At 33.8% G+C, this 13738-nt stretch overlaps 1 protein-coding gene across 6 annotated transcripts in view; it reads right to left on the bottom strand.

Moving 5' to 3' along the window:
• SENP6 (SUMO specific peptidase 6) overlaps positions 1 to 13738 on the bottom strand; it is an 88415-nt gene that overhangs the window by 18710 nt on the left and 55967 nt on the right. For all 6 annotated transcript variants that reach the window (XM_054698958.1, XM_037519985.2, XM_054698955.1 and 3 more), the window contains 5 exons: positions 6949 to 6982; positions 6353 to 6547; positions 5210 to 5436; positions 3445 to 3554; positions 3205 to 3321 (listed from right to left, as the gene is read on the bottom strand). In XM_054698958.1, coding sequence (XP_054554933.1) covers positions 3205 to 3321; positions 3445 to 3554; positions 5210 to 5436; positions 6353 to 6547; positions 6949 to 6982 — 683 coding nt within the window. The remainder of the gene's footprint in view (positions 1 to 3204; positions 3322 to 3444; positions 3555 to 5209; positions 5437 to 6352; positions 6548 to 6948; positions 6983 to 13738) is intronic.

Below are 13738 nucleotides of genomic sequence, written 5' to 3'. Positions count from 1 at the left end.
AAACAAAGGGATAATTCAAGTTTAAAAAGGAAAATTATTTGTGATTTAAACAAATAGACCCTCTGCTTCAAATTTAAATAGACACATGCCATTTAAAGTAATTAGTTTTGTCTTTTTGCTGATATACATTCACTAGTATTCCTGTGACTATGTCATTCTGGGGTTTTTAATGTTCATGTATTTAATGATTAATTAGGACAGCAGTTTCTCTATTTTTAGAGTTAATGGGGAAATCCAAATCCAAGTTTAATACTAAAACTTGTAGGAATTTCTTACATTTGGTTGCACTTTTTTTCCTTTCAAAGCATAAATGACTTATTGAATATCACAGTGAGGCTGTTCACTTGCTACAACATAGAGAATCCAATGATCAAATCATGCCTTCTTTAATTGTAGGATAAAACTAAAAGATGATTTCAAGGTCAGTCTGCAATTCTATGTGGCCTCTGAAAGTAAATTTTATTAAAATAATTATTTTCTGCATGCTATCAATATTCTTGAGATGTACTGCCTTTCTACTACTTATAATATCAGTAAACTTTAAAAGTTTGTTTCTAACTTGAGTTAGAAATGGAAAGCAATATGTAGCTCTGATAGCAGCAGAATCACTCATTTTAATGGTGAGGTTAAAAAAAATTTCCTCATTTTAATTCACTTCTAAGAATGTTATAAAATATATAAAGATTTTTAAAATCATGGATATAAATTATCATGGGTTTTGTTAGGATCCTTTTTAACAATGTGGAATGTTGTTTTGCATTCTAAAAGATAGAATTGTAGACAATGTAAGATTACTGTGTGAAATTTATTTTAAAGTGTAAACTATAAAGTGTCAAAGGGCCTCATGAAAATATAATGAATTTCAAGAGTATAAATGACTATAAAATCTCTACAATAATGTAAAATGTGGAGACTGCTTAAGTATGAAATAGAATGAACAAAATGTAAACACAATGCAGGAGTTCAACTTATTTTCTAAATCCAACTATATGTTTTCAAAACAAAAAAAAATTATATATGAAGACTTAAACAGGTTAAAAGGAATGAATAAAATTTCGGTATACAAACACAAACCAAAAGAAAACTGGAGTAGATATATTCATTTTGAACAAAGTAAGCTTAAAGATAAGGGAGATTACCAAGGATAAAGGGTATTGCATAGTAATAAAAGGGTCAATTCTCCAAGAAGATACAAACATGTATGTACCCAACAAAAGAGCTTTAAAATACATAAGGTAAAAATAGAGATTTGTGAACTTCAAGTTAGTCTGTATCTGCTTTAACCTCTGTTATACTGACACCACTGAATGTATTATCTTTACAGTTTTTTTTTTTTAAAGGATTTGTTTAAGGTGCGTGTGTGTGAGTGTGTGTGTGTGTGTGTGTGTGTGTGTGTGTGTCGGGGGGGGGGGAGGGGAGAGGATTCACCAGAGACAGAGTGGGGAGCAGAACAGGCAGATTGACTGAAGTACACCACTGAGGGGAGCAGTAAACAAGTCAGGAGAGGTCTGCTGCCATGTGCGCTGCTCCCTGGCGGGCTGGAGATCGAACTCCTGCTGCAGAGGCTGCGGACAGCCTCATAAGTTGCCCTCTTAACCCCTTGTGCCACCAGGGAGGCTTTTCTTTAAAGTTTTTACTCCCTTTAATTTTACCACAGACTCTGGGTTTTTTACCTCTCAAATATCTTTAGAATTTATTCACGGGAAGGTCTTTCTCTCCTGTTTATCTTTTAAAATCTACTCTCCACTCTATGGGGACTATACCAGAGGGATGGGGGAAGCAAATATTGTGTAAAAATGAACAATGATGTAAAAAATTAAAAAAAAAAAAAAAAAAAAAACTACTCTCCAGGTCCTGTCCTTATAGTTCTTGTCCTCATTTTAATATCCCTACCTATACACAATTTCATCCATTTTCAATTAATTAAAGTATCATTTGTCAAGTAGTCTTCTAACACTACAGGTCAGGACCACATATTCAATGTTCTCTATTACTGTTCTTTTTGTTGTACCACAAGGGGAAAAGGAACTTGTCCCGTCTCCTACCCAAAACTGTTCTGCCTCTTCTTCATTGCTTTCAGTTAGTGGCCAAATCACAAAACAGGTCTCATTAGTCAGAAAAATAAGAGTTACTTAGGACCCATTTTTCTCCTCCTTAACATGCATTCAGTCAGTCTTACAATCCTGCTAAACAACTTTACATCTTAAAACATTTTATTATCTCTCAAAACATTACTCCCTCTTCACTCCAACTAAAACATCTAAATTGTGCTTCTTAAATCAATTTAATAAATTTCCTTAAATGATTTCTCATCTAGATATCCAGTGACATGCTTGTCCAAATATCTTAAGGAAACCCAATGATGACATCACTCTGATCAAAACCCTTTGCTTCTTTTAACAAAGTTTTCTTTTCCTAAAGTGTGGGTCACCACTATTAGCAGGTTATAAAATCAATTAAGTAGCTTTCAATACCAGTTTTAGAAAACTGTTTCATTTTGTGAAATACACTTGCATAAATCAAAAAATATTGGAGACCACTAGATACACTGTTAAGCTGTTTTGTTCCATTACATACCTACATCATAACACAGTAAACACACAATTTATACAGGTATTAATAATGTACATTGGGTCATAATGTAAGCTCTTCCAGGACATCTTCTTAGTCCCTCATATAACCCATGCCCAAAGAGAATGAAGCAATTTTTTCCTTCTGTGTCTGTCTCATGCTAATGCATCTGTCAGTGTTTTAGTCCCATATTTGCATTTCCTACAAGATGATAAACTTCTAACATAGCACTTGACACAGTTGGTACTTAGTCAGAATTTACTTAAAAGAGTAAAAGTATTCTTTGCTTGTTCAACAAACTATTAACTAGCCTAGGACAGTAACAAATTTTTAAAGGCTTAAAACATGTTGTAACAACTAAACAAGCTATTCTTTCGGAACACTTTGCGTGTGGCCAGATATTTTTCCTAGTGCTTGGCGTATATATACATTATTTAATTCTCACAATCCTTTTAGATATTATCATTTTCAAATGAGGAAACATAGGTAGAGATATTAAATAAGTCCCCCAATTGTCACATAATAAGTGGCAGTGATGGAATTCAAAACCCAAGAAGTTTTGACTCTAGAAAATAAAATATAAATTATAGGATATTAAAAACTTGTTAAAAGATTAGTAGAAAATGAACTTACTTCAAATAAAAGTCTATAATAACATCATTTAAAAATTCTCCTTCATTGAGACAGTGTAGGTCCTCATTAGTAACAGAGATGCCTCCCTTAGCTGGAGGTGGTGGATATACGATCAATCTGTAACCAAAAAAAAAAAAAAAAAAAAATTCAAGCAAATAAACATATTAATGTATATAGTTGAAATGTAATAAAACAGAGGAGAGATTTAAAAGTGTTGCAAATATAAAGGAATTTTCTCACTTTTCTACAGGGCCAATGAAGATGGTATGACCCTCTCCAGTTTCTTCCTCTTCATCAAAAAACTGGAATTCTTGTTTGTTTTTAAGCTGCATTTTAGATTCAAGGGACGCCTGGTAAATGAAATTAAAATATGAATTCACAAAATCAATAGAGAAATTTTTCAACAAAAAGAACAAGCAGAAAACAAGAGCACTTTTCAATTAGGAGGATTAAAAAGATGTAATAGGCAAAACTAGGAGTCACTTTCTTTTTAGCCATAGCTTCTAGAACAGTGATACACTTCCAATTTATTTAAAATTGTTTCTCATTATTGTGTCTTAAGATCTTTACTATTCATATTAAATTAGATTATGTTAATAAAATCCAAAGAACATATACAGTGGTTTTCTTCTACTGGTGGAAGCATACCTCAGTTCAGTAGCTAAGCATTCCATGGCATATGGGAGCAGAGGCTCAGGGAGCACAGTCCAATGCACTTCAGTCCTCCAAAATCAAGGAATCTTTTAAAGGAAGGGCCATCCATTGAAATTTTGAGTCCATCCCAGGTACTTTATGGCTCTAGCTGCTCTATTCTTCCTCTGGAATTACCTCCTGTAATCTATTCTGCAAAGGATGGGGCACTGTCCCCTTCCTTGTTCTATTCTTTTCTATAACCCACTAACTGTGCCGGTACCTTTAATGGTGAGATCTTGTTCAATTTCACCAAGACTGTGCCTTATATAGTGTACTATTCTAAGTTTGTAGACAGGTAGACATATTTTAAGTATTCCCAATAAATTAAGCCAACAAAATTCAGGTGCTTGAGAAAGTTATATTTGTATTATTTAACATTATACTATGTGTTATAGTTGTAACTTTGACCTTTGGTTCAGGCAGTTTTAGAATTACCGCTTATATATATATCAGTTATTCTAGAAATGGATACATATTAACAGTCAAAATCAAATGGTAAGTATTCTTTTTTTGGGGGAAAGATTTGTTTATTTATGCATACAATAACTGGGATATAGGCCAGTGTTGGAGGCGGGGGGAGGGGGGGTTAGAGGATTCATCACAGACATAGAGTGGGGAGCAGAACAGGCATATGAACTGAAATGTACTGCTGAGGAGAGCAGCAGGCGAGATAGGAGAGATCAGTTTTGCCAAATGGGTTATCTCCCTGCTGGGGATCCAACTCATACTGCAGTGGCTGGTGATAGCTTGACAGCATTGTCAAGCTATCTTTAAGCACTGTCTTTAAGCCCTGCATCACCAGGGGAGGCCCTGATAAGTATTCTTTACTTTTCAAGTTTTTAATCTTGTTCCTACATGTTACATGTAAATTTACAATAATGCATCAGGAACCAAAATTCTTTTATTTGTACTGAAGTCAAATGGCACCACTTTCTTTGGCACCAATGAGAACCACTAACAAATTTAAGAAATTTGGTAAGTATAGATTTGAATGTAGCGTATATGTGTATATATATATGTCAAAAGGTTAAGTACTAAGGAAAAAGAAAAGGAGACAAAAAGTAAAGGCAAGAATAGAACATGAAAAGGAACTAAAAATGCTTGAGACCTGTACCAAGTACTATTAATGTCAAAAGCCATCTATTTACCATGCTTCAACATAAAATTGTTTACAAATCACATAAAAAGCAAATAATTTTAAAATAAAATTAAAAAATCTAACTTTGATATGAACAGTGAAACATGAAACTTATTTCCCTTTAAAATTATGTTATTTAAAATTATATTTGAAAAATTTTAAAAATGTAATTACATTTTTTATTTTGTTTTCTTTTTGTACACAACTTCCTTTGATGCTTTCTTCATAGGTTCTTGTACAGGCAACAAGTCTGCTATTGGCTTCTTCAAAGGGAATTTTCATAAAAAAATTGGACACATTATTCTTTATACCAATGTCAGTAATGATATTTTCAAATACCATATTTGCCTGAGGATCAAGGCCATTTTGAAAAATTAAAATTATATACTGTTCTTCCAAATCTGAAAAGAAATAATATAACCATTAAGTCTAAATGGAAAAAAAAAAACAAACTAATTGTATAGATGTTAGAAAGCATAACAACTTGTTATTTCAAGTATACCAGAAATCCTGGTATAAATTTTCAAAACAATGTTTGATACACAGTACACATAAGATAAACACTGGAATAAAAGCCAGTGACAAAGCTACCCAAAAATGAAACCTAAGTTATTAAGAGAAAGGAACCAGAACATGTTAGGAGCAGCAGCAGTTACAGAACAAATCTATACATGAATGTAAGTAATACACTTCATCTAAGAGAATCCAAAAATATTTATGGTTTTAAATATACATCAATTAACTTTGTTAAACATAAGTAGTAAACTGCCAAGGAACTGATGATATTTCTAGAAAATTCAACTGCAAAAACTGCTATTCACTAATGGTGAATAGCATTGCTGCAAAGTATTTTACAACCAGTCATGCTATGCCATAAATGTTAGAGATAAAGGAAAACAAACTAGACAACCACATCTATTAATTATAGAAGATGAAATTCATTTTATGAATTTGCAAAATTCCTATTCAGGTTATATCAAGGATTCCTGATTTATATGGTAGATTTACATTTTATAATTTCTTCTAGTGTTAAAGAAATTCCTTTACTAGCATATAAAATGTTGTAATAAAAAGTAGAGATCTTTTGAATTATAATCAATTTCGAAAATTTTAAATGGGTAAACCTGAGTTTTAACTTCAGATCTCCTGCTTTTAGTGAGCTTCTCCTCATCTGTAAAATAGGGGAAATAATGTCTATCTTACAAGGTTACTGCAAGGATTGTTGATAATATACACGTAAGATATCTATCAAGGTGCACTTATATTCTACTAGTACATAAATTGTATGTATTATTACATCTGTTCTACATAACTTACTTGTTAACTTATTTATTCCTTTACAATCATTCCAAACTTTATCTTCCATATTCATTTGCAGTTGCATGCTCAGCTTTTGATAAACTGCTGGTATTGTCTGAAGAAACACTACTGGTAATTTTCGTACATTACACCATTCACATTTAGTTAGATCAGAGGTATTTAAAGTAATCCCTACAGGATCATTTTCTGGTTCTGGAGAAAAACAAATGGAAAAGGAATTAGGTCTTAGGAGGGCAGAAACTGAGTGGGGGAAACTGAGTAAATACTAAGTTTTAAAGCTAAGCACAAATTTATACTATATAATAATTTCAGTGAGAAATGAAGAAAAATCTCTAGGACTCTCTTACTGAGGATACGTATTTTTCCAAATGAGAAGAGGGTTCTCATGAAGTGTACTCATAAAATCAGATAGGTTTTCTGAAGTTACAGAATAAAATTCTATATATTTACAAAAAGATATATTTATGTTCTTTGTTATGATATATGCAATAATCATTATGAATTCTATGAATATCATTTAATCTTTTATTCCTGTATAGTGCTTTACTGTATAAAAAAACTATTAATGAGTAAAAAGATATAAAATAGCTTACCTTCTAGCTGTATCTTGATAAAATCTAAACAAAACTAAAACAAAAACAGATATACATTAATACCAGTCACAGATATATGAAGATTTTGCTTCTAGCAGCCTAAAATGACATGTTATTTGGAACTTACTAAAGACAGCAGAAAAACTGAGCCATCTACCACGTGTTTAAATATAAGATGTCCGGGCCTCCTTGGTGGCGCAGTGGTTAAGTGCCGGGTTGAGAAGCTGCCCACAGCCTCTGCAGCGCCAGTTTGATCCCCAGCTGCTCCCCAGCCACCGGAGGAGGGTTCCACATGGCACACAGACCTCTCCTGCTGCCCACTGCTCCCCTCAGCAGTGTGCTTCAATCCTTCTGCCTGCTCTGCTCCCCGCTCTGGCTCTGGTGAATTCTCTCACCCTCCCGTGCTTTCTGACTGTACCCAGTGATTGTATAAATAAATAAATAAAAATAAATCTTAAAAAAAAAAAAGATGTCCTTCCCCCACCCAAATTTCCTCTCAGAAAGGCATGTGGTTTACCATTTTTGTTCAAGTACCTAAAACATTTCTTTGTTTTACTTCTTAAAACTTCAATGAGAAGGGCCTCCCCCAGTGGCGCAGCGGTTGAGCGCTGGGTTGCGAAGCTGCCCACAGCTTCTGCAGCGCCAGTTCGATAACAGGCTGCCAGGCGAGGGTCCAGCATGGCACACAGACCTCTCCTGCCGCCCGCTGCTCCCCTCAGCAGTATACTTCATCGGTCTGCCTGTTCTGCTCTAGCAGCTCTAGCTCTGGTGAATTCTCTCACCCTCCCGCACTTCTGACTATACCCAGTGCTTATATAAATAAATTAATCAAAAAAAAAAAAAAGTGATCAAAAAAAAAAATTCAATGAGAAGCTGACAGAATATTAAAATGAACAACCGAACAATCCTTACTTAGATTCATTGTTAATATACTGCCATACCTATTCTATCACTCTGTGTATATATATACACACTTCCCTTTTGCTAAGCCAGGTTACACATTTGTTATTTCTGTTCACTCCAATCTATACCAGAAACCTGCTTCTCTGTTCTTCATGACCAGCATTTGAAAAGCCCAAAATAGGTTCTGTAAAATATACAACATCCTAGACTTGTGTTTTGTCATTTTTAAATATAGGCCATACATTTCCAGCAAATACAGCACATATTTGATGTTTTATACCTCCGACTTACATAATATCCAAAGACACATGATGCTAGGCTATTCCACTATGATTCAAGCTTAATTACTTGGAGAAAGCAGTGTACCTGGTCTTTCTACTATAGAGAAATATTTTTTCCCCTTTTAAATTAAGTCTGTGTGGAAATACTTGAAAGCCTGTGAATATCCTGTTCCCTAATAAACTTTCACCCAATTATTTTTGCATGTTTTGAAGATCCTGATTCTGTTGTTACTGGTTTTAAAAGATGATTTTCTAACAAATTAATGTGGAAAAACGCATTAAGGCTGATACACAAGAATGAATAGTAATTTTTTTACCCTTTTTTTAAATTTCATAAAGTACTATATTTCTTTCTGTTTCTTTTTTAAAGATTTATTTATTTCTGTATACAAGAACTGGGGTACAGAGTTGCGGGGGGTGAGAGGATTCACCAGAGACAGAGAGGGGAACAGAACAGGCTAATTGACTGAAATACACTGCTGAGGGGAGCAGTGGGCGAGACAGGAGAGGTCTGTGGTGCCATTTGGGATAGCTCCCTGGCTGGTCAGGATGGAACTCATGCCGTAGTGGCTGCTGATAGCTTCATAGTGCTGAGACTTAACCTCGTGCACCACCAGGGAGGTCCTTGAATTAATAGTAATTTTTGTGTATTTACACAAGCTAAGAAAATCAAACTTAAAAATAATTTTAAAAATTTGGTTTGCTATATAGGGGGTGAACATAAGAAAAACAAGTTTAGCAATAAAATGCCAATGGCATTATCTAGCTGGGGTTTTTAAGAGTGTTCATTATAAAATTCTTACAACTCTTCTGCCTAAAGGTTTTCACAATGTAAAAAAAGCAAGGAAAAATAAATTTAGCATTATTACAGTAAATGCAAAGTCTACAATGTCACTAATCATACATTCTGAAGACTGGTTTCACTGGAAAGTAACAATTTAATTGGGCACATCAGGAATGGTTAGTTCTATGTTGGGACACATTCCAATATATGCTTTGCTTTATATAGAAGCATTTAAATAAAATTGTTACCAGATATATATGCAAAGAAACAAGTCTAAACATTTGCCACTTAAAGATTTGTGCACACGTAAATTATCAGTAACACTGAGTTATTTCACCTACATCCCGCCAAGAGTTTTGAAATTTTGGTGACTGAAAAATCTTGTTTATGCTTTCAATTTTCTCATCAGAAAATTTGCTCATATATGGTATTCCTAATAATATAAGCCATTTTTCTGCTGCATGAAAGTATTTATTTTAAAATAAAATTGGCACATCTAGATCATGCAAATTCTGAGTGAATATAAAGAAATTACCTAATAATAAATGATTACAAAATTTGATAAAACATCTGAACATTGAAATATTTAAAAGCTATTCCTCAGCTTAACCATGACAAGGGAGATAAATCAATCACTACAAAATACAAAATACAAGCACGTTATCTTTAAAAAGAAAATGCCAAATCATCTTTTTTCAATAGATTATCTGAAGAATATACAAATTTACTATACTTCATAAAAGAATGGTCTCCAGGAAAATTCTATGATACAATTAAGGTGAATATTAAATCTTGCATATTTCCACATTATAAGCACAACTGCTTTTTGGTTAACATACTTCATTTAGCATTTTAAATAAAAAAATCTGTATCTATATATTTTACATTACACACATTACCTTTTATTTCTTAAAACAAACTTACAAAGTTAAGTTTCTCTTCATTGTATCATGCATAACCCTAACTGATAACTTTTCTTATGACTGTAAAAAAATTTCCTTCAGTATCTTAATATAGTTTTTAATAGGTAGCCTGAGAGAAAACATACAACTTATAATTAAATGTATCAAATCATGAGCAAAACTTTAATGATCATACTAAATGTCAGGGAAGCCATGATAAAACATAAGAGGGTTCTCCTGGGAATTCTGAGGTATAGTGACATTTTTGTTAGCTGACAGAAACCAGGAAAGATATCTACACTATGTAGTATGAACACTAGTATCAAAACAGTTTCATAAATCCTTAAAAACTCTGAAAAGTGTTTACAATATTACTGGACAAAATGGATAGTTTATGTATATTTGCTTTAAATTTCTGGAATACTTTTGGAACTTCTAGTTTTTAAATCATGAGGAGATGCATTTTTTGATAAAAGAGGAAAACGCTGGCTTCCCATGTAGCATTGCTCTGATGGTAAATCAGGTTTACATTCATTTGCCCTAAAGACTAGCCTGTAAAATTTTTTTCCTTTTAAAAAGGGAGAAAGCACAAATAAACAGGATCATCAATGAAAGAGGAGAAATCACAACGGACACAGCAGAAATCAAAAGAATAATCAGTAACTAATATGAACAGTTATATGGAAACAAGTTTAACAATCTAGAGGAGATGGACAAATTCCTACAACTCTACAATCACCCAAAGCTAGATAAAGAAGAAATAGAACACCTAAACAGACCAATTACAATTAGCGAAATTGAAATGGTAATCAAAAACCTCCCCAAAAACAAAAGCCCAGGACCTGATGGATTTACAAATGAATTCTACCAAACATTCAGAGACGAATTAGTGCCTATCCTTCACAAACTCTTCCAAAAAATTGAGAAGGAAGGGACAATACCAAACACGTTCTATGAAGCCAATATTACACTAATACCAAAACCGAATAAGGACAACACAAAAAAGGAAAACTATAGGCCAATCTCCCTAATGAACACTGATGCAAAAATCCTCAATAAAATTTTAGCTATCAGAATCCAACAATGTATCCATAAGATAATTCACCACGACCAAGTTGGATTCATTCCAGGGGCACAAGGATGGTTTAACATCCGAAAATCAATCAACGTTATCCAACACATCAACAAAAAGAAATATAAAAACCATATGATAATATCAATAGATGCTGAGAAAGCTTTCGACAAAGTGCAACACCCATTCATGATAAAAGCCCTTGAAATTCTTGGGATACAAGGAACATACCTCAACATCATAAAGGCCATCTATGACAAGCCAACAGCCAGTATCATTCTCAATGGTGAAAAGCTGAAAGCAATTCCATTAAGATCTGGAACAAGACAAGGATGTCCACTCTCACCACTGCTTTTCAATATAATACTGGAAGTCCTAGCCAGAGCAATAAGACAAGAGAAAGACATCCAAGGAATCCAAATAGGAAAAGAAGAAGTCAAACTATCACTATTTGCAGATGATATGATAATATACATAGAGAACCCCAAAATCTCCACAGAAAAACTAATTCAACTCATCAATCAATTCAGTAAAGTGGCAGGATACAAAATCAACACGCAAAAGTCAGTGGCCTTCCTATACACAAACAATAAATCTGAAGAAGAAGAAATCACAAAAACCACCCCTTTTATTATCGAAACAAAAAAAATCAAATATTTGGGAATAAATCTAACAAAAGAGGTAAAGGACCTATACAAAGAAAACTATAAAACACTGTTAAAAGAAATAGAAGAAGACACAAAGAAATGGAGAGACATCCCCTGCTCATGGATTGGAAGAATAAACATTATTAAAATGGCCATCCTACCAAAAGCAATATACAGATTCAATGCTATTCCAATCAAAATCTCAATGGCATTCTTCAAAGAAATAGAACAATTATTGATGAAATTCATATGAATCACCAAAACCCGAATAGCCAAAGTTCTACTGAAAAAAAAAGAAGGAAATGGAGGCATCACACTCCCAGACTTCAAGCTATACTACAAAGCCATAATCATCAAAACTGCATGGTATTGGAACAAGAACAGACATACAGACCAATGGAATCGAATAGAAAATCCAGAAATAAACCCACAGATTTATGGTCAACTAATCTTTGACAAAGGAGCAAAGACTATGCATTGGAGCAAAGAAAGTTTGTTCAATAAATGGTGCTGGGAAAACTGGGTCGCTACATGCAAAAGAATGAAGCTTGACCACTACCTCACACCATACACAAAAATCAACTCAAAATGGATTAAAGAACTAGACATAAGACCTGAAACCATAAAATACATAGAAGGAAATATAGGCGAAACACTACGGGATTTGCACATCAAAGACATCTTTAAAGACACATCACCCAAAGCAGTGATAGTGAAGAGAAAGATAAACAGCTGGGACTACATCAAATTAAAGAGCTTCTGCACAGCAAAAGAGACAATAACAAAAACAAAGAGAAACCCCACCAACTGGGAGAACATTTTTGCACCCAACACTAATGATAAAGGACTGATCACAAAAATCTGCAAAGAGCTGATGAGACTCAGCAACAACAAAGAAAATAATCCAGTCAAAAAATGGGCAGAAGAGCTAAAAAGAAACTTCTCTGAAGAGGAAATGCAAATGGCCAACAGACATATGAAAAAATGTTCAACATCACTTGTAATCAGGGAAATGCAAATCAAAACTACCATGAGATACCATCTCACACCAGTGAGAATGGCACATATTAAAAAAACTAGCAACAACAAATGTTGGCGAGGATGTGGAGAAAAAGGAACTCTTGTGCACTGTTGGTGGGAGTGCAAACTGGTCCAACCACTATGGAGAGCTGTGTGGAGATTTCTGGACCTACTAAACATAGAGCTTCCATATGATCCAGCAATTCCACTCCTAGGTATCTACCCAAAGGACACAGAAACATCAATTCCAAAGAGCACCTGCACTCCTATGTTTATAGCAGCACTGTTTACAATAGCTAAGCTTTGGAAACAACCCAAATGCCCAAAAATAGATGACTGGATCAAGAAGATGTGGTACATATATACCATGGAATATTACTCAGCATTCAAAAAAGATAAACACATGCAATTTGCAGCAACATGGATGGCACTGGAAGGGATCATGCTCAGCGAAATAAGCCAAAAAGAAAAAGAAAAATACCGGATGGTCTCACTCATAGCAGGAATCTAGAAAACTTAAATAAGGGACCAGGAAATGAATATAAGAAAGTAAAAATCAAAATCAACAAAAAACTATGAACCAGAGACACTTTTGGGGGGTGGTGGGGGCGGGAGGGGAAGGATTGGGGTCAGAATGGGGCGTTTGCAATTGTATGGGGGAATATAAAAATAAAATTTAATATTTTAAAAAAAAAATAAATAAATAAATAAATCTATATAAACTCATAAAAAAAAAAAAAAAGAAATCAAAAGAATAATCAGTAACTACTATGAACAGTTATATGGAAACAAGTTTAACAATCTAGAGGAGATGGACAAATTCCTACAACTCTACAATCACCCAAAGCTAGATAAAGAAGAAATAGAACACCTAAACAGACCAATTACAATTAGCGAAATTGAAATGGTAATCAAAAACCTCCCCAAAAACAAAAGCCCAGGACCTGATGGATTTACAAATGAATTCTACCAAACATTCAGAGACGAATTAGTGCCTATCCTTCACAAACTCTTCCAAAAAATTGAGAAGGAAGGGACAATACCAAACACGTTCTATGAAGCCAACATTACACTAATACAAAACCGAACAAGGACAACACAAAAAAGGAAAACTACAGGCCAATCTCCCTAATGAACACTGATGCAAAAATCCTCAATAAAATTTTAGCTATCAGAATCCA

Source organism: Talpa occidentalis, unplaced genomic scaffold (genome assembly GCF_014898055.3).
Source record: "Talpa occidentalis isolate TD23 unplaced genomic scaffold, MPIMG_talOcc4v2.1 talOcc4.2, whole genome shotgun sequence".
Classification (NCBI taxonomy): Eukaryota; Metazoa; Chordata; class Mammalia; order Eulipotyphla; family Talpidae; genus Talpa; species Talpa occidentalis.
Note: the sequence above shows the minus strand (reverse complement) of the source record. Positions and strands in the feature narration are given on the sequence as shown.